General features: G+C 46.3%; 1 protein-coding gene across 1 annotated transcript in view; it reads left to right on the top strand.

Annotated features, from left to right (window-relative positions):
- Window positions 1-226: 226 nt before the first annotated feature.
- Window positions 227-27,302, top strand: part of GPATCH8 (G-patch domain containing 8) — a 54,619-nt gene continuing 27,543 nt past the window's right edge. The window contains 3 exon segments of the mRNA XM_039565590.1: window positions 227-333; window positions 15,697-15,771; window positions 23,613-23,685. Coding sequence (XP_039421524.1) covers window positions 289-333; window positions 15,697-15,771; window positions 23,613-23,685 — 193 coding nt within the window. The 5' untranslated portion in view covers window positions 227-288.

The following is a 27,302-nucleotide window of genomic DNA, read 5'->3' on the forward strand; positions in this document are numbered from 1 at the left end:
GGTTCCGTCCCCTCGGTGTGCCGACCCCCGGCGTGTCGCTGTCTGCGGGCCGGTCTTGCCGCCGCCGCCCCACCGGGCCCCGCTCCAGTAGCCGCTCTTCTCCGCCGCTCCGCACGGTGGCGCCGTGTTGAGGGAATCCCTCGTTGCCGATCACGTGACCGGCTTTGCTGCGCACGTGATCGGCGGGCGGCGCATGCGCGGTGCGGCGGGGGCGGTGCAGGCGGGCGGCGCTGAGGGCGGAGGCGGCGGCGGCCGGAGCGGGGCCGGGTCGGGTTGGGCCGGCGCGAAATGGCGGACAGGTTCTCCCGCTTCAACGAGGACAGGGACTTCCAGGTACTTCCCTCGCGCCGCCCCGCGCGACTGCGGTCTCTCAGGCCGGGCTTGGTCGCCCTCCCCCCCCGGCCGGGGCTTTGTGCGCGGGCCCGGCGCTGCGCCGCGGCGGGGAGCGGCACAGAGGGGAGTGCGGGGGGCCGGGGCTGGCTGTCAAGGTGACCCGCGGCAGGGGAGAGCGGCCCGGGGGCGGGGGACAGCGGGTGGCGTGTTGCGACGGCGGCGGCGAGGGGCCGACCCGGCGGGGGAGAACGGTGAGGGGATCAACCCTCCACCTGCGATGGGACCGACCACCCCCGTGAGGGGTTGGGCCCCTTCCCGGTGAGGGAACCAGTCCCCTGATGAGGGGATCACCCACTTCCCCGTGAGGGGTCGGATCACTCCCCCCGAGATCCGCACCGCGCCGTCCGAATATCTGCCAGCGACCCGCGCTTCTCTGTGGAAAACGCCTCTTCCTTCTCACACCCGGCCCCCCAACAAAACATCAGTATTTCAACGTAATTAACGCCACTGATGCTGTTTTAAAGGGGGTTTAAATAAACAATGGGAAAATTAACGTTGACTCATTAAGCTTGAACAATGACATGTTGTTCTCTGACTTCAGCCCGAGAGAGTCTCGGGGTTAGAAAGGAAGACAAAAGGAGCGAGGATAACGCTGCTCGAGGAGAGCCGTGGATGAGCTGTTCTGTGGGTCCTTGTTTCGGAAGCTTGGAGTTGGAATGGTGCTGTTCATCCTCACTTGGGCCTTTCACCCAAAGACCTGGGAGGGTTTTTATAATGTGGAGCTTGCGTAATTCTGCTTAATCTGGCATTAAGGTGCAGTCTTGGAAGCAGTCAGGACATCCAGGAGTGACTAACTTATGTTGGTTCTGGGTGTTATAAGGGGTGCAGACTTCAAAAATTGTTGTTAAACTGTTTTAGAACACATAAGAAAATAAATACCAGCGTGGTTGTGTGCACTATTGGCATTGCCTGCTCTGAGGATGGAGGTTTGGCTCCTGCCACAGCCCCAAACATAGGCTCGTTTGCATCCTTCATTTCCTTAAATGAAGAAATGAGCCATAATTAACACTGAAATGGTCTGATTTGGCTTTGAAGTTTGTGCTTCAGGAAGTGGAGCGAGCCAGATCTTGGGCTTGAAAACACATTTCTTGTAATCCTTTGGTAAGGGAGAGAGGGGGAACCTAAACCAGGTTGAGTACTGTGGTTGTGCCCCGGGAATGGACGAGCTCTGCAGTCGTGTCCACATTTGCCTTTGGATGTCCTTGTTCCTGTCCCTTTATGGGGAAACCCCATGGCAACAAAACTAATTGTAGTGGCAAAACCTGTTACTGTGTCGTGGCTCTGGGCACGCAGGGGGAACGTGTGGTGATGTCAGGGAGGAAACTCGGCTCCATTACCCGATCCCGAGATCTTGGAAGCTGCTGAGTGTGCCAGGGGACAATAACTCAAGTCACAACCCTGTGTCCCCTTGACTTTAAAAAAGGGCACTGTTCTAAATTGGAATTTCTCTGTGCTAAGTACCAGGCTTTTATTGTCTTTCCCATAGACTAGAGTGAAAAATAAAAAGGTAGGATTTGGTTTTATGGAAGGGTCACTGCTCTGTTCTTCCCTGCCTGAAAATATGCCAGGGAGAAGAGAGACATTTTATTTCGTGTTAAAGCTTCCTGTGAGGGAAAAGTGGAATCAGTCCCCTGGGAAGAGCAGTTTGGAGCTGGTTGAGGCTTGTCGAGGACTGAAGGTGAAAAGAGTGAGCTGTGGAAGAGATGATCCGAGGGGGACTGGGACAAGGTCACACTGAATTTTGGGAGCTCAAGGGTCTGTGCACCTACCCTCACAGCTAGGCAATCTAACAGTTTTTCCATAGTCTCTTGATGAAGGAAAGCTTTTAGATGAAGAAGAAGGGAAAATAAGGTTTGAAGTCACTTCCAGAGAACACTTTTGAATTTTCTTCTCTGTATTTAGACAGAGATTGCTTGAGCTATAAGAGGAATACAGGAATTCCTGTGGAATACAGGAAATGCTCGCTGTGCTGGGTATTTGCAGGGCTGCTGTGGCCATAGGTAAGAATATACCTGCTTGTGCCTGTCTAGAAAATCCCGGTCTGCAAATACAGCAAAACCAGGAGTGTTTCTGTTGATGTTAGGGATGCCCTTTTCACACAGTTGTAGTTCTTTGGCAGGTGAAATTTCTGTCCTTGGAGCAGGTGACTCTAAATGTGACCCTGTGTCCCTGCCAGGCTGGTGAGTCCCAGGGAGCATGGCCAGAGGGAGACAGGCTCTAAAATTACAGTTTGAGCAGGGATGGATGCAGTATGGGGAGGGAGGCTGTGGAGATCTCTTGGGTTTTGTTATGGGGTGATCTATTTGTGATCTCCTCAGAGTGAAGGGATGTGTAACAGTTTGGAGAGAGGGAGAGAAACAAAAGGTCAGGAGTAAAGGGCGTAGGTCAAACCTACGCTTTTAGCTGTTTGGAAGAAAGGCAAATATCTTGGGATTAGTGATGTGGCTAATGGAAAAGTCACTGGATGAAAAAAAGCATTTCAGAGTTCTCATTATTGTTATCAGCTGCCTTTCTGGAGAGAAGCTGGAAAGAGTCTGGGTTGGGAGGATCAGTTTGGCAGGAGTGCAAGTTGAGCACTGTAGGCAAGGGAGAGCTGGCAGCACAGGGTTAGCAGAGGTGATCCTCGGATTTCTGAGCTTCTGATATGCTGGAGAAAAGTGGATTAAAGGTGAGAGCTGCTGGGAGCTGTTCTTCCCTCCCCTGTGCCTGACTGAAGGAAGATCAGTGCCATCAGGAGAGACAGGAATGGAAACATACAGCACTGCAGGAAAATCAGGAAGGAAGGACCTAAATCAGCTGAGAAAGAGAAGGTATCCATGGTCTGAAGTTCATGGAAAAGTGCTGAGGAGAGAAGGGTTGTTGGGCAGAGAGGTCAGCCGAGAACTGGAGGTATAAGTGGGAGTGAGGGATCTTCCCATAGCTGCATCCAAAGTGATGTGGTGGGCATGAAGAGAGCTGCAGAGGGAGTGATGCTCCTCCCAGGGAGTTATAAGGAGGAGCCCTGTGGAAAAGAGTGGCTTGTGTAAGGATAAGAAAGTCATACATGTCCCTAAGGATAAAGGTCATGGTGTGGAGGGAGAGGAGAAAGCTTGTATACACTGAAATTATTGTGACTCCTCTGTGTTTTGGTGGAAGGAACCTCGAAGCTAAGGATGGTTTGCAAGTTGAAGTTGCCAAAGAAGCAGGAATGGCACTGGAGGATATCACTGCAGTGAGCTGATTAGGCAGCCCTTGGGTTTTTCCTCACAGGATTGTTGTGCTGTTGCTGTGCTCTGTAGCTTTAGAAGCCACACTAAAGGCTTAGAGCCTCTTCCTCTTTTGCTTTAAGCTCTGAAACCTTAGAGAAAGTCGGAAGGCCCCTGGTGTATTTTGCAGGTGCTGAACCTGATGGCAGCTCCAGAGAAAGGCCTTGAGCTGTGCTCTGCCTATGATGGGGATCTTTCCCTTACCAGGCCAGCACACGGCTTCATTTGCGAGCCTTGGACAGGGAAATGGATTAGTGGAGGAGAAAGGCAAGAGAAGGAAGGTCAGGGATATCCTCTCTTCTATGCTCTGCAGTGGCGAGTGAACTCTTGAGTGGCTCATCCAATTAAATCCCAAGCTTTTTCCATTTTCCATACAAGAACTGTTATTTTTGGGTTCCTGACAAGCTTAGTCGTTTGGGCAAAGGATTGGGGAGCTTGTCTGTCACAGGCTCTGTCACTTGTCTGTGCCACTGTCCCCTGGACTGATGGGCTTCCCTGGCAGAGACAAATGGGAACCACCGTAACTTTGAGGAGTTCCAAACAATAGCTGTAAATGGTGCTAACAGAATATTGTAGGAGCATTCATGAAATCTGTATGAACATATGAAACAGCTGCAGTAAGTAAATATATATTTTTAGTGCTGTTTATGCATTTGCAATGATTTTATTCTTCAGATCAGCTATGCAAACTCAAAGAATAAATATTGTGGATGTCTCCCTCGCTGAAATCCAGTGGTGCTCCCACTTATTCCCAGATGTTGAGAAAATGTTTTCTTGCTGCATTTTTCTCCTTTTCATTGTTGAAGCAGAAATATTACCAGCCGTATGTGTCTATGTGTACAATAATTTCCTCTTCCTACGTACATTGCACTTACTGGCATCATTAGCCAGACGGAACACAGGCTGTTCTGTCTCTTGGTTTTTTGGTGTTGTGTAGTCTGTACAATGGCATAACACTTCCACCCAGCAGGAAGAACTGTGCTTGGTTTTCTCTGCTGGGTGGAAGTGTGGCCATTCTGAACCTCAGCTTGGGTATTCCTGCTAATTCCAAGAAGATAGGTGTTTTTTTTCTTTCCCTCCACAAAGGATTTGAAGAGCTAAGCCAGCACATCACTGTGCTTCTGGCCCTGTTGCTTCCAGCAGGTTGAGCTGAGCACTGCTGGCAGGGGGATTTTATGCTTTTTAATTGGCAGAATGTCAGGGATAAGTTCTGTTCCCAAGCAGCTTAGGCAGCGCTTTACCGGACAGCTGGGCCGGCAGCAAGGAGGTTTAGAATCCATCCTTAATGAGTGTGGCCATGGCTGCAGCTTCAATTCACTTCCCAGGTGCTGCCTCAGGGAAGTGCATTTGATTTTCATGTCCTTCAGCAGGCCCAGCTGCTCAGGGCGATGTGGCACAGGGAGCTGATGTCTGCGCTGCAGAGAGATAAAGAGGGTCATTTTCTCTGCCTGCCTTTACTAATTGGGAAAAGAAAAACTTAATGCGGGGGAATGAGGGTTGGAATCTCTGCAAAATCTGTTACGCTGAGCTTTCAACTGATCCAAGATCCTGGAGTGTGAATTTGCCTTTGGCGGGAGTAGCTGCAAGCAGTCAGGAGGCAGCCTTTGCCTTTTCCATGGAGTGTTTCCTAACTGAAGGATTAATCTGAGATTTTAAAAGATCTCTTAGTATAGTTTAGAGATCTCAGTTTATCATTCGATTCAGGTTATATTTCCGGTGTGGGCCCAGCACAGGAAGAATACAGCTCTTACCTCCTTGGCAGGACGTTCTGACCTCTCAGTTGAGCAAAGCAGGAACAGCAGAACTGTGACTGATTTTTTTTAACCTCCCTGTGTGAGCAAGGAGGGGCAGAGAAGACTGGGGGGAAGTGTGTTCTAAAGTAGATCAAATAGTATTGGTTCCAGTTTTAGAACATCACAGGAGGATCTGAACTTCAGTGTGGATTTCTGGGACTCAGGTGGTGAGGTAATTTTATACAGACCTTCCTTCGGTCTGTGTTGTCACTCCTCTCCTACACCAGTGTTCTCCATTGCTGAGGCTGAGTGAATGGGAAAGGAAACACTTTATCCTGCAGTCCCACAAGCCATGGCTGAGCTACCTCAGCTTCTTCTGAGTCACCCCCTCTGAGATAAAACCCACCCCTCCAACCAGGCTCCTGCCACCCGCTGTGTGGGAATGTGGAGCTTCAGGCGCTCATCTGATAAAAAGCACTGCTACAGTTCTAGGGCAGCACTTCCTCAGTTGACAGAAGCTCTTCTCCTACCACATGGTTTTAAACCTGTAGTAATTCTTGCTACTTTCTCCTTTCAAGCAGCTCCATGGGCAGTTAATTTGAGATTTTTGCCTTTCAGAGTTTTAAAGCCAGAAGTTAATATTAGGATGATGGCTTTAAATATCCAGGTATCACTTTCAATTCCCATTGTTTGGCCCAGTTCTGAGTCCAGGAGTTTGTGTTTGCTGCCGTATCTCTCCCTTGAAGACAACTGGTGATAGGGAACATTTTCCTTTGTAGATTGTTCTGGTAGTTTAGCCATTTTAAGCTGCATTTTCCTTAATATTTCTTCTAGGTTTTTTTATTTTCAGCTGTTAGCTGATCTTCTCTGCTATGCCAAAGCACACATTACTGTGCTGTGTCCTCTTATGTGAAGGCATATACAACATTTCTGCTCAATTTATCTTCTTCTGAGAGCCTTAATGGCTCTGAATTCTCTCACTGTTCTCCCTTTGTGTTGTTACACCTTTCTGCATCCTAAATTCTCCACACTTGTGACTGGAAAACTTGCTTAGAGGAGTCTAGAGCAGACTCTTACCTTTATAATATACCGAGATAAACATCTATTTACTGCTTTTTTTGTGTTTGCTGTTCCTTTGTTGCACACCCTTGGACTGTATTTTTATCCTTTCTGCTACCGTGTTGCGTGAGGAGGTTTTAACTGGGATTTCTCAGCCTGCTGGGTGCAGCCCTGTGCTGTGGCTGTGTTTGTACAGGGCTCTGTGAAAGCAGACGTGGTGTTAGGGAGCTGAAGCCACTCTTACATGGGTCAGGTTGCTCTGTACAAACATGTCCTCACTGTTGCTCACTCTTTGTTGGGCTGCCTGATCTGCAAACTGAGCTGGCAGGTGCTCTGTTCCCTCTGGTCATCGATAAAAATATTGAATGAAGTTTGAATCCCGTTAACGTGCTCCTGAGGGAGATTTTCTGTGAGATTCTGGTTTAGCAACAGCTCTTTATCAAGTCGGACACCGTAGTAAGAAAGAAAAGGTAGATAATACTGTGAAAGCTTGGAAGTTTGTAGTGGTAAATTGATTAAACCCTAAATATTACATGATTAGCATCCTGTCCCACCAGGCTGGTGGTTTCCCTGTGTTTTGTACTGTCCAGTGTGGTCACACACTGGAGGGAAGGGGTGGCATCCAGAGGCACCTGGACAGGCTGGAGGGGTGGGTGTGTGTGAAGTTCAGTAAGGGCAAGTGCAAGGTCCTGCACCTGGGTCAGGTCAATTCCAAGCACAAATCCAGGCTGGGGGACAATGGATTGAAAGCAGCCTTGGGGAGAAGGACTTGGGGATACTGTTTGATGAGAAGTTCAGTGACTCAGCCATGTGTGCTGGCAGCTCAGGAACCAACCATGGGCAGCAGGTGAGGGGGGATTTCTGCCCTGCTCAGGTGGGCCCCCACCTGCAGAGCTGCCTCCAGCCCTGGGGTCCCCAGCACAGGAAGGATGTGGAGCTGCTGGAGAGTCCAGAGGAGGCCACAGAGATGCTCCGAGGGCTGGAGCCCCTCTGCCATGGAGCCGGGCTGGGAGAGCTGGGGGTGCTCACCTGGAGAAGAGAAGGCTCCAGGGAGAGCTCAGAGCCCCTTGCAGGGCCTCCAGGAGAGCTGGAGAGGACTTGGGACAAGGGATGGAGGGACAGGGCACAGGGAATGGCTTCCCACTGCCAGAGGGCAGGGCTGGATGGGATATTGGGAAGGAATTGTTCCCTGGGAGGGTGGGGAGGGGCTGGCGCAGGTTGCCCAGAGAAGCTGTAGCTGCTCCATCCCTGGCAGTGTCCAAGGCCAGGTGGAGCGACCTGGGCTAGTGGAAGGTGTCCTGCCCATGGCAGGGGATGGAACAAGATCGTCTTGAAGGTCCTTCCCCATCCAACCCCCTCCATGGTTCTGTGATTGTTTGAAGGTCCTGGTTAGCCATGAAGATGTGGGTGCTGGAAGCTGCAGCAGCTTCTGCATCATGGCATGTTAAAAATGGCAAAAAGAAAATTGGGTGAGTGAGGCCAGTGCTGGCTCTTGGGTAGAGCTTGCTGAAGGACTGCAGAGCATCCCTCGTGTGCTGGAACAGATCCACAGCTGGTGTTGGTGCAGCAGAAGGAATCTGAAAGGCACAAAATTGTTCTTGTTTGGTGCCAAAGTATGCAAAGCAGGGACCTGCCTCTGGCTCCCACTCCTTGTGTGGTACAAGCTGTTTATCTCGGAACTGTAGAACGTGTTTTTATTTGGACAGCTCTAAATGGGTATTTATATGCACGTTTTCCTGGTTTAAACCTCTTGACCTGTGACTAGTCTTAAATGTGTTCTGCTGAGTGGGTTTTCAGTGTTTTTGGACTTAGCAGGAAGAGTTTTATCAAAACTAATTTTTAGTCCAGTAAACAAAAGGTTCCATCGGCTTCTCAACGTGCAGTTCCAAGGTGCTTCTTTCAAACCTTGCCAATTTAAATTAATCTCTGAGTCTCAAGTGATTGCTTTTGTTGTATTGACTTGAGAGGATTTTCCTGTTAAGTACTCTCAGAATAATTGATGTGTGTGTCTGCTGAAAATGAGGTTTTGCTGCAGCTTTCACAAGATGTTGACTGTAAATATTCAGCTGTTTCTGGGGGTGTGCAGATGTGCTGTGTCCGTACTTCCCACTTGTATTGCAGGGAAAGGTCTGGGAAAGCAATTCCTAATGTGTGGAGGGTGGTGAGAATGTGTTGTTTGGGAATGCTTCACCTCTGTGTTGCTAGGAAAGAATCTGTGGGGTTTTTGTGTCTTTACAGACACTACAGGGAACAACAGGAAAAAGGATGATTTTGTTCTGGGAAGCATTAACAAAGGCTTTTCAGGTGCCAATACAAAGTTGCTTTTGTATTGCTTTTTATAGCTTTGAGAAGCCATGTGGCCTTTAAAATGACCCAAGAAAGTTTCCAGGATTGGAAGGAGCCACCTCCTAGGTGCATGTTCGTCTTAAAAATATGGTTTTTTTCTGGCTGCATAACGAATATTCAAAAAACACTGTAAGCTACACTTTCCTGGAGTTGTTTTTGCGTTCTTTGGATGGATTTCTAAACATCAACATGGTTGTCTGCATCAATTACGTTTTGGAGCCCTTCCATGGTATAGAGTCATCAGGCCCTGCCGAGCTGCAAAGGGCAGCATGAATTACTGCTGTGATCTGTAGTCAGCCTGCGTAGGGAGGTGTGGATCTTGCAGAGGTATTAGAAACCCGTTACATTTTGATTGTGTGTAATAAACTCAACGATCTGTCGTGGGGAGCTGCATTTGGGTTTAACACCTTCCTTCCCCTGCTGGTGTTGGCTGGAACTTGCTGTGAGGTCAGTGGTGATGTTGGTGATAAAGCCCCACAAATCAACCAAATCAGAGCACTGGCAGACCTTGTCCCTTGTACCCCTTGTATCTCACCCATGCCTGGGGTGGCTTTTTATCCTGCCTGTCCCACATGTGCCACTGCAGCTGCAGGTGGTGGGTGTCTCTCCCTCAGGCCATGTGCAGAGAAGTGAAACCAGCATGTTTGGAAACAGCTGCCCAAACTGGAAAGGTTTGTCAGAAGAGAACTAAATACAAAATGAGATGAGTGTCGATGGTGGTTTGTTGAAATTCCTGGTCTTTGGATCAGGCAAGAGGCTGGTACTCCATCAGGGCTTTGCAGACTGATTCCTGAGCCTCTTGGCCACTGTGCTGGTGCTGGACAGGCAGCATTCACCCAGGTGTCCTGGATGTGGGATGTTTGAAAGAGTGCTGGGAGCCAGCTTTGGGAAAAGTGGATGGATGTGAGGGTGTCTTATCCATCTAAAGGTTTTGTAACTGCTCCATCTCCTTTAAAAAAGAAAATTGCAAGTTTAACAGGATATTTGCTTCTGGAATCGGAGGGTTTTTTTTCCCTGTTCTGTGGAGGTGCGGTGTGTGTGCAGGGAGAGAGGATTTTGGCAAGATGGCATTTGCTCCCTTGTGCTCAGATGCCGCTCCAGTTCCCTGTGCTCCGACCTTGCATCTGTGCTGACCCGTCTCGGGAGGGCTGCAGGAAATGTCAGCTGTGCTTCCCAGCCGTGGGAGCAAAACATTCCGGGATCTGCAGCTCACGCGGCCTGCCCTGGCTTTATCCACACTAGAAAATGGCCTTTTTTGGGGGCACTCATTTCTGGTTTTGGATATTCCTGTGTCTCAGCTGCTGTTCTCAGCCTAATGCCTGCAAGGCTTTTGGGAATGGGCAGTGGGCTTGCTTAAATATTTTCAAGTGATGCTTGTGGGTAACAACCCTGAATTTTATGGCTTGACTTAATGTTTTTAGAGTTTAAGATTTATTGATTGAATTGATGGATAAATAGAATATGCAGAAGTGGTGCTGATTTGCTTTAGTGTTTTAAAATTCCATTTTCTAAGGTAAATGCAATATAAATGTGATTTTTTTGAGTCTTTTTCTGGTACTCTCCTAGCGTAAAACTAATTTTTGAATATCTAAGGAGCACACTGAGCTCTTTTCAAGTGCAGTTAAGCAGTCATGATCATGCTGTGCTCTTTTCCAGTGCATTTAAGAAATAATAACAGTGAGTATAGTAAGGCTTTTCTGCAAAATTGCTTTCTTTAGATTGTTATTGGCGTGGTCTCACGAAGCAGCGTTTCTGAGTGCCTTCCTGAGCCAGTCCTGAAATCCAGTAGGGACATAAATAGATTGTTTCTGCTGTGACGTCTCAGCAGCTGCATTCTGCCCGTTCCCTCCCCAGCCGTCCCTGCTTTAATGCTCCCAGGCAGAGCCACAGGGTTTTATGCCAGAATCCTTTCCTATTTTGCTCCATTCACAGCGTTGAAGGCATTGTCCCTGTGGTTGGTGGAGCAGGCAGCGTTTTCCAATTCTAGGCTCTTGCTATCTGACTTGTGTTGGGCTTATAACTCACCTTATCTCTGGTGTTATTAACCACCAGGCTGGTGTGACTGGGCTCTGCTGGAGCAGGAGCCCAAGGACAGCTGAACAGAGGCGTCCTGAAAGGATCCCCTGCTCTCCCGGCTCCATTGTCCTGCTCCTTTGTGTCCTGCTCCCGGCTCCGTGGGAGCGCCGTGTCCTCAGCTCCGGCCCAGCTGCGGGGCTGGAGGCTGCCACATTTTCTTTGGAAATAATGCATGGATAACTTAGGGCTGTCCATCAAAGAAACCACTCATTCCTGTCAGGAATGGATGCTATATGGAATATGTTCTGCATGCTGACATCTTAATATGCTCTGTGCTCAGGCAGATTGCACAGAGCAGTCCAGTAGTTAATACCCAGGGAGGTCTAATGGCCCTAAAGCAGTTAAAGTGACTCATCCTTATTTCCTCATTGTGTTGGTGGCTTTAGGTGACTTAGAAACTCAGGCAGTGCTCATGACCCGGCTCTGGTTTGGATATACCCCTTGGGGTGTGGGAGGGAAGGAAAGAGCCTGTTTTCTTCTGCTTGTCATTGTGAAGATGCTTTTAAAGGGTTCCCCCTCCCAGTGATTTCTGTGTGTCCTATGTATGTGCTTTGTGTTACCCCACCTTCCTGAAAAGGTGCCTCATGTAGAGGAGAGAGTGAATTCTGTGGTACTAAACGGTGATAAATGGGCTTTAATCAACAATTAATTTCACTTGCATCAAGTGATTTATTGGCAACAGTTCTTACCACTAAGGATTTTGGGATGAAAGTGTAATTAAGTTCTTAATTTTTTTTTTATGATGTTGACTGGGTCTCAGTGTCAGTGTTTGGGACCTTGTAAGTAGGAAAGAAGCAGCAATGCTCTTCCCCTGAGCTATTAACTTGAATTGTCCCAGGAAATGCAGTGACTCCACTGGATATGATCTGGGACAAAATGGCATTTGTTGAGCCAGGACTCCTAAGTATTTACAGTCCAAAGAAGGGAGAACAAGAGTTGAAATCCTGCATGGAGGCAGCTTTTGTTGGTTGATTTTTCAAATGCCATATTCAGTGTGTTAGGGCAACAAGACAAGGTTTGGCCAAGAGCTTCGAGCAAAGATCAAACAATGGGAAAGTGCAGGAGAGAGCAGAGAACATGTGACTGTGAGTAACCAGAGTGGGTAGAGAGCCAAAGTTCAGATGATATTACACAAAAATTACAGGGCGCAAACATGTTGGCTCCTGGAGATGAATGCACAAGGAAGCCAAGTGGTGTGTGTGGTGTGTAATGAGGAGTGTTTGCATGCTGGAGGCTTGTCCTTGCTTCTCATGAAGTAGGAAAATATATGGAATTGCAGTGTGGTTATAGGGAAGCACCAGTGTGCTCGATGCAGCACAAAGGGAGAGCAATAAATGCTGCTTAAGTGGAAACCTCTCATCTTACTTGCTCTGCTGTTCCAGGGTGGATGGAGAAGTGTCTGTGAGAAAGGGACAGTGCAACACATCTTGTTTCACAAAGCAGAAGTGAGAGACCCTGGTACAGGCAGCTGTAAAATGGAGGGGCAGAGGATGAGGAGGAGGAGGGTGCTGCAGTTAGCCCCAAAATCCTTGTCCACAGGAGCAGGTGGAAGCTTTGCCATTAGCTCCCAGGGCTGGGAACTTACTGCATCTCTGAAACAGTCATACAGGAAGAAGGTTTGGGAATAGATTTTGAATAGTGCTGGGTTTAATGCAGCTGTTATTTCATGTCCTGGTATCCATGGGGTTGAATCCAAGGGATTGAATCCTTCTTTTCACATGAAGGTTTTCTTGAAGTGGGAAGCATCCCTCAAGTCTGCAGAAGACACACTTCAAAATTGTACTAAAACGTGGTCTGTGCTTGGGGTTCATATTTGCCAGAAATGTATTCCAAACAGATCCAGTATTTAGGGTTTAATTAATTGTTGCATTTAAGTGTTAAAGTATTTTGTGTTCTTCTGATTCATTGTCTTAAGGTACAGCAAAACAGGAATGTTTTATGGATCCATTCAATGCACCAGGTTGTAGGATTGGAAAAGTGGAAAATCAGATGGAATTCCCCCCAGCTTGTTCCTTAGCCAGTTCCAGGGATGAAGAAGCTCCAAAGTGCCTGGGATCACCGTGATGGCAAGGAGCATTGTTGTGGCCATAGCCATAGAACCATTTTTCTCTTCCCTGATTAGGCATCACTGGCCTGAACCCCCAATAATTCCCACCTAACAATGACCATTGGATTGTCTGCTTGCCTTTCTCCAGGATGAGCTGCTTTATGGCAGAAGGGAATTTTTCCTCTATCATTTATTCTAAATATTGATAAATAAAGAGCAGTCTGTGTGATGAGTATTGATTTCAGCTCTGTTTGGACACTTTGTTATTCTGAAGCCTTGAATTTCCAAGCCTGGAACACCTTCCTGACACAGGAGGAGGCTGGCAGTATTCCCACGGGGCCTGTTCCCTGTGCTCCATGGCCTTTTTATGCCCAGGACTTCCAGCTGACAGGCAGCACCTGCCTCTCTGGGAAGCTCCAGTTTTAGTATTGTTAGCAGCTGTTTGGACCAGGAGCAAGTAGAGATCAAGTACATAATAAACCCCAAAGAATATGAATATATAAAATAACCCCAAAATACATGGAGTGGGTAGTGGTGGGGTCACCAGAACTTAGGGATAATGGCTTTGTTTGCTCTCTGATTCTCTGGCCGTGGCACAGGGAGTGCTCAGCCGTTTGCATAGTTTCAGGGAGATGTTGTTTTAAGCACGGAAAAAGCGAGTTGTGAAGCCTCAGAGCAGCAAGGCGTGCTGCCCTCGAACTGGGATTGACCCTTGCCTCAGTAAAAACAGCTTTCAGTGCCTTGGCAGCACACCAGAGGAGCTGGGGAGTGGGCAGGAATATTTAGCCTGTTGCAGGTAATTTAGTGGTGTGTGCTGAGCTACCTGCAGGCAGCGAGTGAAAGGAGGCTCAGGGATGTGTCTGGGTTTGTGCTGAGAGGGTTTCAAGTGTTGGTTAATGGAATGTTACGTGGGTTTAATGTTTTAATAGATGAAGTTTAGCAATGTGTTTTTGCCAGTGTTGGCAGCGTGAGCACCCCTGACTGCTCTGGTTCTCTTGGGCAGTATTTTTCAGGAAGCTGGGCTGCCCCCAGCCACTGAGGCAGGTTTTTGGTGTGTTTTGGTGTGGGCTCCTGGACTTCTCACACGCGCAGTCTGTGCATCCACACCATGCTGTCTCTGAGCATTATTAGCTTTCCAAAGCAGCTCAACGACTGCTTGTGCATAGTAAGTTTGCCTTCAGCTTCCTCCTTGAAGGCTGTCCAGAAAAAAAAAAAAGAGTGGGAGTGGATTTCTGCCTGCAGATTAAACCCCAAATTCACTCTGGAGAGGCCATGGGAAAGACGATGCCCAAGAGCAGAGCGTGGCCAGGGTGAATTTACCACCAGGGCCTGCAGATGATGGATGGGCTGGAAGTTGGGGCACCAGCATCAAAGCAGCTTCTCTTGGCACCAGGTTTTAGCCAAGATGTTCCCTTGCAGATTTGCATTGCTGCATAGGAACACTCCTTCCAGAGGATTTTTGGAGGCTGGTGCCTGGCTTGTAATATTCCAACCGTCAGTCTGTTACAACTGCAGTTTGCTCTTTCGCGTGCTGGCTTCCATTAAAATTCTTGCAGAAGAAAGAGTTGGTATTAGTGGAAGAAGGAGGGTGACAACATGTTTCTCTTGGCAGCAGTGCTGTGTGTTCCTGCTCCAAGGGATTGTGGAGCTGGGATGCAAATGAAACCTGCCAGGGGTTTGGTGTGCACGGAGCAGCCAGAGGTTCCAGTGGCACTGCAGGGCCTGAGGGAGAAGTGGGGGGTGACAGCCAAGGCTCGGCACCTCCTGGAGTTCCTGTGACACTGAGCAGTGCCTGAAAATGTAGGAGAGCCCACTGAAACCACCCCCTTCAGTGGCTTTTGGGCTCATCCCAGCTGCAGGAATCTCACCTCTTTTGCTTCTGAGTTTGCAGCTGGAAAGTCTGAGTGTTTCCTTTCCAGGTCTGTGCTAGTGACAGTGGATGTGTTGCATCATGGACCTATTGAACAGCCAAAAATGGTTCACCATGTTTCCAGTCTCAGGAATTTGAGGTTTCAGAAACCTCTAAAATTATGGCAGAGCTGCAGTAGAGGTGTTTGTTTTTCCTGAAATGGCCCTTCACTGGTGTTCCAGCACAACACTTGTTCTGGAGAGCAGAGCTTGTCATTGCCTCCCTAGCTCAGGAGCCTGCATGCTCAGTATCCACCCCAAAACGTGAGAAGATGCAATTTTTCCAAGGGGGATGGTGGTCAGCTGGCAGAGGGGCTGCTTCGGGTCAGGACTAAAGGCTGTGTGGTGTGTTGGAGGATTGCTTCCATGGACAAATCACTGTTCAGGTTTGTGGGAAGGGCTGCTCCACACCATGGACAAACACTGTGGGCACAGGGACGGGTTTCCTTTGGTACCACTGTGGGGTTTTGTTGGTTTAAGGTCTGTAAAATCACATGTATCCCTCAAGCAAATTCCTGGTGCAGGGAAAGCCTTCTAGTGGTGGGGATATCCATTCCTGCTGTTCCTTGTCCTGTCTGGTTTCCATGCTGGCACTGGTGCTTATGCTCAGTGTTTTCATGGACTTTATAAAGAAAAAAATCCAGAAGTATTGTTACTGTAAATGTTTGGTATTTTCTCAACTTAAATAGTTTATGATTGTCATCAAATTGACTTAGTTTTTAGGGGTTTTTTGTCCTTGTAGCTGATACACTGATTTGAGCCTGTATTTAATAAGTTCATTTGTTAGCAAAATTGTATCAAATATAACACTGTAACCAAAGCTGTCTGGACACTGAACTGTTGGAGGCGTGGGCTGTGCTGTGGAGCTGACCCTTGTTTTCTCTTGCAGGGCAATCACTTTGATCAGTATGAAGAGGGCCACCTGGAGATAGAGCAGGCGTCTCTAGACAAGCCCATCGAATCGGTAAGGCCCCCCCTTATCAGCATCATTCCCCCCGGAATTAGGCCGTGCTCGGATGGTACTTGATGTGAATGCAGTCAAATCTGATAGCAGTGGGCACCTTGTTGTCAGTGAGGGGTAATTGGTGGTAAACTGCATGCTGACCTTAAGTGGGCCTGGGATTTAATCTTGAAGTAGTCCTAAAAGTAAAACTTGAAATTTGAGTTCAACACGATATTTCAGGAATTATTTAAAATAATACATTCATTCATAGATATTTATTTTAAGTTTTTATATTTTTCTTTGAAGAATCGGTTTAATTTATATGTGAACCTGATGGAGTAGTATAGTAAAATATATTTTGATCCTTTTTAGTTTATATTTTTGGAAAACTACTGGTGTGTTTAAAGTGTTAAAATGACACCTGGCAGTATGGAGAGAGGGATCAGTGTTAGTCCAGCAGTCCTTCCCCATGGAGCTGAAATTGCTCTGAGCCTTTCTCTAAAGTTGCTTTACCTTGAGTTAGGTGTGGAGATTCTTGCTGTAAGATGGGGAAAAAGTAGGTTTTGTGTAGTTTAAATTTTTTAAGCTTTTTGGAGCTTTTTAGTTTTTATCTTTGCAAAGCACCTCCTGCTGGTTTTAGACACAACAGCTTGTTCAGTGTAAACTGGACCCATATTTGGCATTTAAGTTTTCATTTTCAGTTTCCTTCAGAAACAAGAAAACTTGTAGTGAATAATCAAGGGACACTTAGTGGTGTTCTGATTAAGTCTAGCTAGAATTTTTGTTAAGAAAGTACTTGTCAAGTGTTTCTTTTCCCTATTAATTCAAGTTCTGTTAAAATTTCTCCACCTTAGCCCCTAGAAGAGCCAGTGTTAGCCAAAGCCCACTATATATTTTTGTTGGTGTGTAGGTTGGTGTTGTGTGTGTTTGTGTGCGTGTTAGATGTTTACCAAAAATTTACACAACTTGGGGTGTTCGACGTTTTTCTTCCGCAGCAGTTGGCCCATATTAGCTAAGCAGCCATGATCTGGTTTGTATTGCACGGTCTGCCTTTTTTAATTTCTTCTCTAGGGTTTCCTTTCCCCCTTCTTATTTCTGTTCTTCTGGTCCAGTGAACACTGCATATAGTACCTACTGTCTTAATGTGCTGGCATGATGCTAGATTTAGGCATGGCAGTAATTGATGACGCATGAGATAATGCTGCAGAGATGGGAATTGGTATTCACTGTTCTCCTGAATACTTCAGTCTTACCTTGGGACACGGGGATTTGAATTAAAATGCCAAGCTGGATGGAAATGTAATGGGAAGTACGTGTTGGTAGCCTGTTCTGGGCCACACTGGAAATTAGCATTTCAAAATAATTCAAATGCTGCTTACAGACTAGACTGGTTACCTGATTTCCAAAAGTGCTTTCCCAAACAGAGGAATAGAAGAAGTCACAGACCACATGTCTGGTGTTCCAGAGGGAACGATGCCTATGGAAGTGTGTAAAGCATGAGCAGGTACCCTGGGCCCACGTGGGCTCACTGTGCAGCTCTCATCATCCACAGGAGTAATGCTTTGTGCAGTTTGATTAATGCTGAACTGCAGCAGAAAAAAATAAGTTAAATTATGGCTTTAATATTTTAATCATGTATATCTCTCACCATCCAAATGTCAGGACATTTTTAATCTTTACAACTCCTTGGTAGGTACAGTTCAACCTAATTGAAAACAGTTGGATGAGGAGGACAAGAGAATGGCTTATTTTGGGAGGAGAAAGAGTTAAAACCTCAAATTGTTCTTCAAAATAAAGTTTGTTCCGCTCTTCTTTTGTCTGAAAGAAGAGAATCACAGAATCATTAAGGTTGATTCTGAGCTCATGGAGTCCAACCGTTCCCCCAGCACTGCCAAGGCCACCCCTCACCCATGTCCCCAAATGCCACATCCCTGCAGCCTTTGAACCCTTCCAGGGATGGAGACTCCACCACTTCCCAGGGCAGCTGTGCCAGTGCTCATCCCAGGATTTCAAAGCTGCGGCTGCTGCACAGGGTGGGTTTTTGGCCTCCTGAACAAGCATAGTGTCAGAAACTGCAGTCAGGAACAAACTGCTGGTCACTTTTGAGGTTTCACATGGTCTTTGTAAAATACTTTGTTGATTCTTAAATTCTCCATCTGGGAAGCAGGAATTACTTTGTTGAGTTTCCTGACACCTGTGGATGTGATTTTGCTTCCACACTATTAATGATCAATGTGCTCTTTGAGTTGGCAAATTACATGCATTAACAGAAGGAACAGTTTCCTTGGCAGAATTCAGTGGGGCACCTCTCCTGCAAGATATTTCACCAGGCAAGGAGTGTTCATTCTGCCTTTTTGGCTTTTTTTTTTTTTTCCTTCTATTTTATGCTGTTTGCTCACCCAGAACCAAAATTGAGAGGGAAAGAGGAAAGGCAAATCTGTATTTTAGAACTACCACACATCTAAGTATTTTCAATATTAACGAATTGGTGTTTAATGCTTAACCAGTTCTCTGTTAGCAATCCAACTGGCCTTTTCTGTGGAATCTGCTCCGAGTCATGAGTGAGCCTGTGCTTCATGGTATGGAAGCAGTTTGGATGATGAACATCCTGTGTTTATAACCATGGCAGATCAAAGCACTTCCCAGTTAAAATGTCATTCTTCAGAGTGGGGAGTGGATGAAGTATATTCTCTTAATTGTGCTCCTTGCAGTTTCCCGCATCTTAGTGATACGAAGGTGCTCCAAAGCCTGCAGGTGTTTGGAGATGGGGGGAGGGTTTCCTGTGCCATGTCCCTGTGACAGTCCCCACTGATGTGAGTGACATCCATCTCTGCAGCATTATCTGTTGAGAGGTGCTGACTGTACTGCTACAGCATGCAACTCAAAGGTGGCTGGAAAAATAGGTTTGGGAGTCTACAGATCATTACAATGTTGAAACGTGTCCTCAATTAGCCTACTGGTGGTGTTGTTCCTGTGGAAATCCTGCTGTGTACAGCTTGTTTAGGCCAAAGATGTCTGGACTGAAACATGCAACTCTAACCAGAGCACATTTATGGAAAACAGAGCTGCCAGGAGCTAGGGATGGACGTGGCCTGAACGAGTGCCAGCTGTTTTCCATTACTAAATTGCAGAAAATATTTCATACCAATGGACTCTTCAGAGCTGAAAATCCTGTTATTTTTTTCCCCCCACAAGTAACATTTTTTCTTGTTGTGCTTTGAAAGATGCTGCACTTAGACTGGCTGTTCATGTCAGTGCAATCACTGGTGTCTGGTGTCCTTGAAAAATCAGAGCACTTCACCCTTTTTTTTAAATTCAAGAAGCTGCATGCATTTGTTTTGGGGCATTTTGAGTGCACTGAGTTCAGGTACTCGAACGGGAAGTCACAAATTATGGCAGCTTTAATAGAATCCAGATTTTCTTCACGTTAATTCCTTATCTCTACTTGTTTATTGAGTCTCTTTGCTGTGAATTCCTGGTTTTCCTCATCCCAGCAGTGCAGATGGAGTAGGAGACAGCGATAGACCCTTAGAACCCCCAAGGAGCAGCCCTGGCCCCGTGCAGGCAGTGTCAGGGGTCGACGCACGCCGTCACCGCTGCAGGTTGGAGGCCAGACTGGGAATCACCCACTTATCCTGGAGCTTGTTAGTTTGTCCTCGTCCTAACTAACAAATGTCCTTTCCCCCTCTCTCTAATGCTGCTCGGTGCCACGAGGAGCTCCTTGAGCCCCCCCGTGTCAGGCTGCAGTCGGTGGTGCTTTGACACCAGGGGCTGTTGCAGCCTGGCCGAGCCGGAGCCGGGGTTGTCGCACTGGAAATCTGTACGGATCTGTGGACTCCACTAGTTCCAAAGTGTCATTTGATGAGGCTGCTGATTTGACATTTAGCAGCAGCCATATGTGGACAGCGCTATAAATAATGTGCTTCTGGAAGCTGAATGGTGTAGCATTACTATTTGGCTTTTCTCTCTGGTCTTCATTGTGTCATCTGTAGTGAGCTCTAGGTTTTGTTTTGGGAATCTTTTCAACCTCTTGTTTGCATGGGTTCACCCAGTAGCATCCGATCCTTGCTTATAGATTCCTCCATACACAGTCAGCACAGCTTACAATCCACTCAAGAGAGGAATGGTTCCTGCCTGTGCCGGGATGAACGATGGGATCACGGGGATCTCATGGAAAACCTGTGCTAGGCAAAACTGGTGGTGTGGGTTATGTCCCACAGGCATCATCAAAACCTTGGGCTTCTTCTACCCATCTTTCAATTGTAAGCTATTTTCTTTTCTATTGGCCAGGATCTTTTTCAGAAATTTGTGCTGGGGATATCCCGCTCAGGAATCACTGATCCCCATGGAAAGCAACCAAGGGCCTCTTGTCAGGGCACAGGATGGGGAACTGGGGAGGCCAGTTTGAGCTGGTGGAGCCAGGTCACTTTGGATGAGGTTTTTCCAGAGTAGCTCACCCAGCTCTGTGAAGTTTTGGTGGACCCAAGTCCTTACATTTCCTACACCTTTGGAAAAATTATGCTTTGTCATTAAAGCAGGGCTCTCCATCAGGGCTGCCCAGCTCTAGAGCTGGGGTTGTTCAACTCAGAGCTGCCAAGCCATTCTCCCTGCAAGGAGCATCCCACAGCCTGTGCCCACAGGGTCCAGGAGAGCTCCTTTGCTCACCCAAACACCTATTGGGAGACTTATTTTGGCTGCCTCAATAATTTTTCTTGTGGCTGTAACACAAGGAGCTCCCAAATGGCAGAGGAAGAAAGTGAGGAGATTTGTGCCAGCCCTCTGCTGAGAAATGAGGGGTGTCCTCCTAGGGCTGGGGTGTTTCTGTGGATCACTGCAGCTCTTCTGTAGGAAAACTGCTGCAGTGTGAGGATAGTCTGTTCAAAAGGAATGACAGCTCTTGACATGGACAGGAAGCTTGCTGTGAAAACCCCCATCTTTTCTGTGTGAAAGTAGCTGTACTTTTACAGAACTTTCACTTAAAAATGCAATTAAAAAAAAGCTGTCAGCTGTTGCAGCAGTTGCTGTCTCATGTCACATTTTGGTCCCAGTATCCCTGGCTATTCCCCAGGCTCTGCAGACAGGCTCTCACGTGGCAACCAAGCAAGCCTGGCCTTCCATAATTTAATTTTTAGGGCAGCATTTGCACTGAAGAGCAGTTCTGTCAGTCTCCCTCCATCAGAGGTCTGGGATAGCCATTGGAAAAGGAGGGAGGAGCTGAACATGGCCAGAAAGGAGCAAAATGATGGCCAGGTCCTAACTCACATGTTAATTTTAAATTATTAAAGTTGTTCTCCTTATTGAGTGCAACGGAAGATGCTCCATTTCAATTGAATAGGATCTAAAATTAGGGAGTAGTTCCACTGCATAAACAGACAAATGGAAAAGATTGGGGTGGGGAGACAACCCCTTCCTGGGAACTGACACAGGGCAATGCTCAGGCATAATTCCAATTTATGTCAAACAACTTGGGACCATCCTCTTGAGTGGGTCTGTAAAAGTGGTGCTAATGTGTATAACCTTTCTAAATTTTTCTTTTTCCCTTTAACATTTGTTTCCCCCTTCACTGTGTCAGTCACAACACACCGCTCTTGAATCTCCCAGCTGGTCTTGACTTGTTGAATTTATTTTATGCTTTCACTCTTCTTTAATAAATACATTACTTGCAAGCAGTGAATTGAAAACAAAGCAAAAGAAAAAACTACCATTAGTGATTGGACAGTTTCTTACTTTGTGTTACATTTAACTGTTCTTTTGACAGCCCAGTTTTTAAAGCCAGGTTCGTATGGAAATGCTTTCACTCCACTTGCACTGCTTTTGGAATAGCGTTCTGCTTCATCTGTCTTTATTTTAGTGCATTCATAACACACGCAGTCAGCACAATGTCTCATCTCCACTTGGCCAAGACTGCAGAGTACTCCTTGTCCTTTGGATTTTTTTTCTCTTTTTTTTTTTTTCTTTTTGGAAAACGCAGCCATTTTTGTCAGCACCGGCTTTTAGATTCAATGATCCTTTGTCGGGGTAGGACAATTAGTGCCTTTTCCCAAACATATCCCAGGCTCCAGCCCCTCTCTGCCAGGACGGGGCACTCTGTGGCCATTGGGATTGGCCTGACCAGGTGTGCCTGCAGGTAAGTTTTCCTGTCTTCCCAACAGACAGCCTCTCCATGGTGCTTGTAGTGGGGATCCATCCTTGTTTCTTTTTCCTTTTTTGTTTTTTTCTTTTTTTTTCTTTTTCTTTCTTTTTTTTTTTTTCCATTTAACCTTTTGTCCCCAGAAGTTTCCTTACTTCTCCTGGTTTAATTTTTTTTTCCATGTAGTCCTAATTATGTCCTGGGGCAGAGCCGGTAGTGTGGGGAAAATGTACATTATTTCTTGGGAAATACAGGAATATGAAATGTCTTACTTTACTAGGATATCAGAAAAAAATCCAAAATTTGTACTTGATAACATCTTTTTGAGGAAAAATGTATCCATGCAGCCAATATCTTTGGGAAGGTTGTGCCTTTTGAGCTGATTCACCAAAGTTGTGTAAACCCTGTGGTCATTTTCTTCACTGTGGAGTGACAAAACCTACTCTGGTTTCTGTTGATAACTTCATTATTTAATTAAAGAAACCTTCAGCATATAGATATAATTATTATTTAGGATTCCGTGTACCGCTCAGTGTTCTGGAGTCACGTCCCGTTATAATTCAGGATATTTCTGTGATATCTCGGGTTGTGGTTTGCCTGATGATAATTAATAATCAACAAGTTCATATCTGATTTTGATTTTTATTTTTTGTGATTAGAAGGTGAACATGGTCCCAGCCAAGACTCCTTCTTTGAGGATCTGGTCACTGCTTGTAACTGGGTGAACTGGTCACTGAGGGCGAGCTGGCAGATTGAGATGGTTCGAGGGTGCTGTGAGTGCTCTGCTCTTTGTCTGGGGGCAGAAACCTTGCATAAAACACAACAATTTCCACACTGAGCCCTGCTCAGCCCCATTGCCAAAAGCTGACACTTAATTGCTGCGTCAGTACTTTTCCACTTATTCTAAAATAGCTTTTTTTTTTAGGAAGATGAGACATTATGCTTATTGTTTCCCCTACATGCACTAATGGTTCCTTGCTGTTAACTTATTGCTAGGCCTGTTTCATTCTAACATCTTAGTATTTTTGTTAGTTTACATGTGAAATGCATCACCCAGTCTGTGCTTGAGCTCATTTTATTTAATTGATTTTTTTTTTGTTTTGTTTTACTAACCTCACTGTTTTTTCAGTTTAATATTGGCTGCATGCTAGTTTATATATATATACATATATAAAAAAAAACCCAATCAAGTCTAGCCTGGATTTTGCTCTGATTGTGTTTTGGTTTCTAGTGGTGGGGCAGTCTTGCACTTACAACTTACTCAGTATTATAAAAGCCTGACACACAAACAAAATGACTAAACACATTGTAGATTTGCTTTACAAAAAAAAAATCTTAAGTGGTGCTGTCTAGGTGATGGATATGATTGTATAAATAGCTTGATTTTATGCTTTTTACTGTCAATTTTTATTGGTACACTTTATTTTCTCCCACATTGCTTTCTATTTTTATTATTTTTTTATTTCTTTTACATGTGATGCACAAAAGTTGCCCAGCACACCATCAGAAAGTGACCGTCCCCAATACCCATCCCCCTGGAAAAATTCTAGCCAGCAATTTTTGACATTTGTCTTTCCCTTTATTGGGCATATATTGCCTTTTCAGTAGCATTTTTTTGCATGCATATATATGTAGAAAAATCTCTTGCTCATCACATGTTTAAATGTCAGCGGGAAGGGAAGAATATATTATTGGAATATTTTTGGTTTGTTTTCTCTGTTCTGTCTGTCAGGATAATATTGGACACCGCTTACTCCAGAAACATGGGTGGAAGCTGGGCCAGGGATTGGGAAAGTCACTGCAGGGTAAGTCCAGTCCCTTGTGTCTGAAACCTTCAACTCCAGCCTTGGTCTTTAACAAAATTATTTCTGCGTTTTGTTCCTAGATTAGATTTTCTTTCCGTTATTAATATATCCAAACGAGTGCACTGTTGAGTTTCAGATCTGGCATTTTGCAAGTGGAAGCTGCTGCCTCACTTGTTGGTACAGGTTAGAGGTGTGTGTGTGGTGGATGTGTGAGAGTCATCGTGGAGGGAGGAGGATTCACTTCCTCCACACTGACAGGGAGTGGTGCAGCTTCAAACTGTGCTGATGCTTTGGTATTAAAAGAATTAAAGATTTGAGGTAGTTCCCATGATCTGTCAGTGCTCACAGGGGTCAGAAGCCATTAGAAGGCCAGTAAAAGGCCACTGAAGATGGAAAGTGGTGGCAGAGGTTCTCTGGATGGGAGAGGCTCACTCCTGGTTTCTCCACAGGACTGTCACGAGTTGGACTTATTTCTGTTCCCAGCAGTTTGCCAGGGATTTAGCAAATCTCACTGGCACACTAAAGTGCTGGTTGAACCAGCACACCTGGTCCCCTTGCTGTCTTGAGCCTAAATTCTTCCTGTGACACTAAACCCCATTTCTGTAGAAACCTGTGGAAGTGTTTGAAGCTCAGGTGTGCCCTGAGCCCTCAGAATAACTCACTCGTGTTCCCATGCCCATAGTCTGAAGACCTGGGAGCTTGTAATCCGTCTTCATGAGGGAGCCCGTTAGAGATGGGGGTGTCTGTGCTGTGGAGGACTGTGCAGAGGTAACGAGTTCTCCAAACTCTGGGAATGCCTATTAATCCCTCAGACTAAGGCTCTCTAACCTCTCAGGCAGGATTGCCTTGCTGGTTAATGCTTCTGGCTTCCTCTAACTCGGTTTTGTTGGAGTTCTCTGGTTAATGCATGGCACTCTCCAGTCCTTTCATGTTCCTGCTGGGGCCAGACCTCAGGGTGGGGTTGTAGTTGTCACCTCTGGGCCTTTCCTGTGGCATGTGGGATGTACATCATGGGTGGAACTCGGTGTGTTCTCTCTTTTGGGTGCCCTGTATTGCTCTGTGTGTCACCAGTGTGGAAACACAGAGACTTGAAAGAAGGAAAAGCCTTGTCCTGGCCCTGGGTGAATCCCAAGGTACAGCCCAAGGGCCCAGGGTGCTGCAGGCTCTGATGTGATGAGGTGAACGTGGATTATGGGACTGATTATAGGTCTGGAGTTGGGGTAGGGGGTGGTGCTATTGCCGTGTCCCATGGGCTGAGCAGGAATTTGCACTTTGAGACTTGTCCAGATTTAGATGTTCCCACTGTGCCTCTCGCTACGCTGGAGCTGTTCCAGATCTCTCACGAATCATTGGAGCTCTGGTGATTTGGACTGTGTGGAAGCTACACGCAAATCATGGATTTGGGCTGTGAGGGTTTCCTGTGCCTCCTGCATGGTCACAGAAACACAGGAGTAAAAATAACCCACCCAGTTTAACCCAGTTCAGTGGTGAAACCATCCTAATGTAGGCTTTGGAGTGTGTGCAGGAATTTCAGCGCTTTTGGAAGGGAAAAGTGCCCTGTCCAGCTGGCAACCAACTTCTCCAGAGGTCTGGGCAGGCAGAGGATGTGGAAGGGATGCTGCTGCTGCTCCAGCTTTTCTCCTCAGAGTTCTCAGCAGCTAGAGCCTGTGCCTGTTGCCTGTGGCATTGGTGATGATAGTGTTTGGAGTGTTTAATTCATTATCCGGTGACCTTTCTGCATGAATCTCAGATTGGCCCAAAAATCCAAATATAAAATGTCAGGAAGGAAACATTTGCATCCAATTTTAATCTTAACTCTAGGAGCTTGAAGAGTGAAGTCATTTGATGTGCAGTGAGAAGGGAGGAGCAGAACAGAAGTTCTTCCCCTCTTCCACATTCCCTTGTTCAGGAAAGACCAGGAGAGGTTTCTAAAGAGATGCAGATGTGTTCCTGTTAAACTCTTCTTGCTTCACACTGTGCTTGAGCCTAAAATCTTACGCAGCCTGTGGTGAGGAGGTGCAGCCGAAACAACCCCTTCAAGCAGCCTGGAGCTGTAGGTGTGGTGTCTGACCTCCTGCACAAGGTCCTTACATCAAACTCCCAAAAAGTTTGGGTTACATGTATGGAATTGGTACTGCATTCATCTACTTTCTGTGCACTTTGGCTTAGAAGGAAGTGGATGAGTTCAGCATGCTGAGTTTTGTGATACAGCTTTTAAATTCTAGATGTTCATCTGAGCTGGGGCTCCCTCTTTAGTTCTGTGAATCCCAAAGTGATGCTGTGTTACATTTGCCAGGCAGAAATGTTTCTTTCTTGTAGTCAGGCCCTTGTGGTGTTGATCAATGAGAACCTCACGCTGCAGGACCGTACCCTGTGGTGGGTTCCTTCATCCTGACTCCCCACTGGTGGATGGGACCCAGTGGTGACAGTGCTGAGCTGTCTCTGGGTGGTACCTGCAACAGCCTAAAATCCACACTTGCCAATTGCTGGTGGTAAAAATCTGCTGGTACAACGTGGCTCCTTCTCAGGAAAATTCCAGAGGCAGAGGTGTTTTGTACCCCCCGGGGCAGCTACCTTGTGGTGTAAATCTTGTTACTGAGAAGAGCTGAGCCCTTGGGTAGGGAAGCCCTCAACCCATGCCCTGTGTGACGTGGCTGTCACCAGGGCAGCTGTGTTCTGGCCAAAACATCTTCATCTTTCACTGAATTTGGGATGTGTGCTGAGTGGAGCATCAGGCAGAGGCCTCTGACCACACCAGTGCTGGAATCCTGGTTCAGAGACACTCATAAGGAATTCAGCAGAATCATCCTTCAGCTCGTCTCTTTCCCTGATGTTTTTCATCATTTTTTCCCCACAAACAACTTGTGTTATATTTGGACATGGTGCTTCAGCTTGCTAACAGCCAGTGAATATGAAAAAGCAGGAGTTGCCAGTTGACAGGGATATTTTTTAATTTGGAAAGTATGGCTTAGGGAGACACTTCCATGGAGATATATGATGGTTGTGCTCTGACAAGTGAGAAAATGGTGATTGTAGCCTGTTTTATCTTTGGGGGAACACCTGTAGTTGATAATCCGGAATTTTGTGGTCTCCTGAAAAAATGAAATGAGAAAAGATTGGTTAAAAACATTGCCTGACCTTCGTGTGAAGTCCTGTGCTAAATGAGCCCAAGGATTTTGAATAAATCAGGAGTTACGTAAGTCAGGAGGGGAATGAGAGGGCTGAGGGAAATCTGAATTCAACCACACTCTAATGATTTCTCTTGGAATGAGTATTCCCCATTAAGTTAAAGTAGTATTATGAAAAGCCAGGAGACTGACGTGCGGAAGTGGGATAATTTGAATCGTACATTTGAAAATAATTTTTATAAGCTCTTTGCCTATTCTCCGTCAAATTTTTTGACGAGTCTTGTTTAAAAAAATAATTGTGCTGAGAACTTACGGGTTTTTTTTTTCTTTTGGACTTGTGTGTTTAAGATGAAGTAATAGTACTCTAGAGGTATATCTGTGAGACTAAAGCCAGTAGTTTAATTTCATTTAATTAGACCAGGGGAAACTGAGTAGGTTATCCTGCTGTTTCCTGGGTCATTGCAGGGCCTGGGGAGGGTGGGCAGCTCT

Source organism: Corvus cornix, chromosome 27, assembly GCF_000738735.6.
Source record: "Corvus cornix cornix isolate S_Up_H32 chromosome 27, ASM73873v5, whole genome shotgun sequence".
Lineage (NCBI taxonomy): Eukaryota > Metazoa > Chordata > Aves > Passeriformes > Corvidae > Corvus > Corvus cornix.